General features: G+C 47.0%; 1 protein-coding gene across 1 annotated transcript in view; it reads left to right on the top strand.

Moving 5' to 3' along the window:
- The window catches only part of daam1a (dishevelled associated activator of morphogenesis 1a), a gene marked incomplete at its 5' end in the record, with an annotated part of 36,173 nt that overhangs the window by 25,548 nt on the left and 8,592 nt on the right, over positions 1-2,033 (top strand). Inside the window, 4 exon segments of the mRNA XM_014011839.1 lie at positions 861-1,029; positions 1,138-1,245; positions 1,326-1,386; positions 1,465-1,599. Of these exon segments, the coding sequence (XP_013867293.1) occupies positions 861-1,029; positions 1,138-1,245; positions 1,326-1,386; positions 1,465-1,599 (473 nt within the window).

Consider the following 2,033-nt stretch of genomic DNA (forward strand, 5'->3'; position numbering starts at 1 on the left):
TGATGTTCCTCTTCATGTTCCTCCTGATGTTCCTCTTCATGTTCCTCCTGATGTTCCTCCTGATGTTCCTCTTCATGCTCCTCCTGATGTTCCTCTTCATGCTCCTCCTGATGTTCCTTCTCATGTTCCTCTTCACGTTCCTCCTGATGTTCCTCCTCATGTTCCTCTTCACGTTCCTCCTGATGTTCCTTCTCATGTTCCTCCACATGTTCCTCTTCATGTTCCTCCTGATGTTCCTCTTCACATTCCTCCTGATGTTCCTCATCACGTTCCTCCTGATGTTCCTCTTCACGTTCCTCCTGATGTTCCTCTTCACGTTCCTCCTGATGTTCCTCTTCATGTTCCTCCTGATGTTCCTCTTCACGTTCCTCCTGATGTTCCTCTTCATGTTCCTCCTGATGTTCCTCCTGATGTTCCTCTTCACGTTCCTCCTGATGTTCCTCTTCATGTTCCTCCTGATGTTCCTCCTGATGTTCCTCCTGATGTTCCTCTTCATGTTCCTCCTGATGTTCCTTCTCATGTTCCTCTTCACGTTCCTCCTGATGTTCCTCCTCATGTTCCTCTTCACGTTCCTCCTGATGTTCCTCCTCATGTTCCTCCACATGTTCCTCTTCATGTTCCTCCTGATGTTCCTCATCATGTTCGTCCTGCTGTTCCTCTTCATGTTCCTCCTGATGTTCCTCTTCACGTTCCTCCTGATGTTCCTCTTCATGTTCCTCCTGATGTTCCTCATCATGTTCGTCCTGCTGTTCCTCTTCACGTTCCTCCTGATGTTCCTCTTCACGTTCCTCCTGATGTTCCTCATCATGTTCCTGCTGATGTTCCTCATCATGTTCCTCCTGATGTTCCTCTGCTTTCAGCCCTCAGTCTTGCTTCGAAGGAGGTGGTCCAGAGCCGTGCGCTGCGTCAGCTCCTCCAGGTGGTCCTGGCGTTTGGGAACTACATGAACAAAGGTCAAAGAGGAAATGCTTACGGGTTCAAGATGTCCAGCCTCAATAAGATCGCTGATACAAAGTCCAGCAACGACAGGTACGACGGTTTCCTGCTGACCTCTGTGGGAGGAGTTATGTCGCCACCTGATCAGCTGATGGTTGCCCGGGTAACAGCCGGTTCCTGACCGAGTCTTGTTGTTTGTAGAAACCTCACTCTGCTGCACTACATGATCACTGTGCTGGAGAAGAAGTTCCCCAAAGCTGCTGCCTTCAGCGAGGAGCTGCAGAACGTTCCAGAAGCTTCTAAAGTCAGGTAAGAATGAAACACTTCTTCTGTCTGATCTGAACCATGAAACCAGGACCAGAATCTTCAGGCATGTTCTGTCTCCGCAGCATGACTGAGCTGGAGAAGGAGATCGGCACGCTCAGGTCTGGACTGAAGAACATCAAGGAGGTGAGGACGATCAGCGAAGCTTTAAGGACCGTCTGAAACACGTTGAAGATATATTTACGCACGTGTGTTTCTGTGCAGGAGCTTCAGTACCAGCAGGCTCAGTCCTCGCAGCATCCCATCGACAAGTTTGTCCCCGTGGTCAGTCAGTTCATCACCGTGGCATCTTTCAGCTTCTCTGAAGTGGAGGATTCACTACAGGAGGCCAAAAACCTGGTGAGGTCCTCGTTGTAACTCCATCTTTACTGAGTGGTGGACACAGCTAACCAAAGTTAGATTCATTAACCACTAAACCACTAAAGAAGAATCTTAGCTCTATTAACACCAAACCACTAAACAAGTCTTAGCTTTGCTAACGCTAAACCACTAATCCACTAAACAAGTCTTAGCTTTGCTAACGCTAAACCACTAATCCACTAAACAAGTCTTAGCTTTGCTAACACTAAACCACTAATCCACTAAACAAGTCTTAGATTTGCTAACACTAAACCACTAATCCACTAAACAAGTCTTAGCTTTGCTAATGCTAAACCACTAATCCACTAAACAAGTCTTAGCTTTGCTAACGCTAAACCACTAATCCACTAAACAAGTCTTAGCTTTGCTAACGCTAAACCACTAATCCACTAAACAAGTCTTAGCTTTGTTAA

This window comes from Austrofundulus limnaeus, unplaced genomic scaffold (assembly GCF_001266775.1).
Source record: "Austrofundulus limnaeus strain Quisiro unplaced genomic scaffold, Austrofundulus_limnaeus-1.0 Scaffold85, whole genome shotgun sequence".
In the NCBI taxonomy this organism is placed as follows: Eukaryota; Metazoa; Chordata; class Actinopteri; order Cyprinodontiformes; family Rivulidae; genus Austrofundulus; species Austrofundulus limnaeus.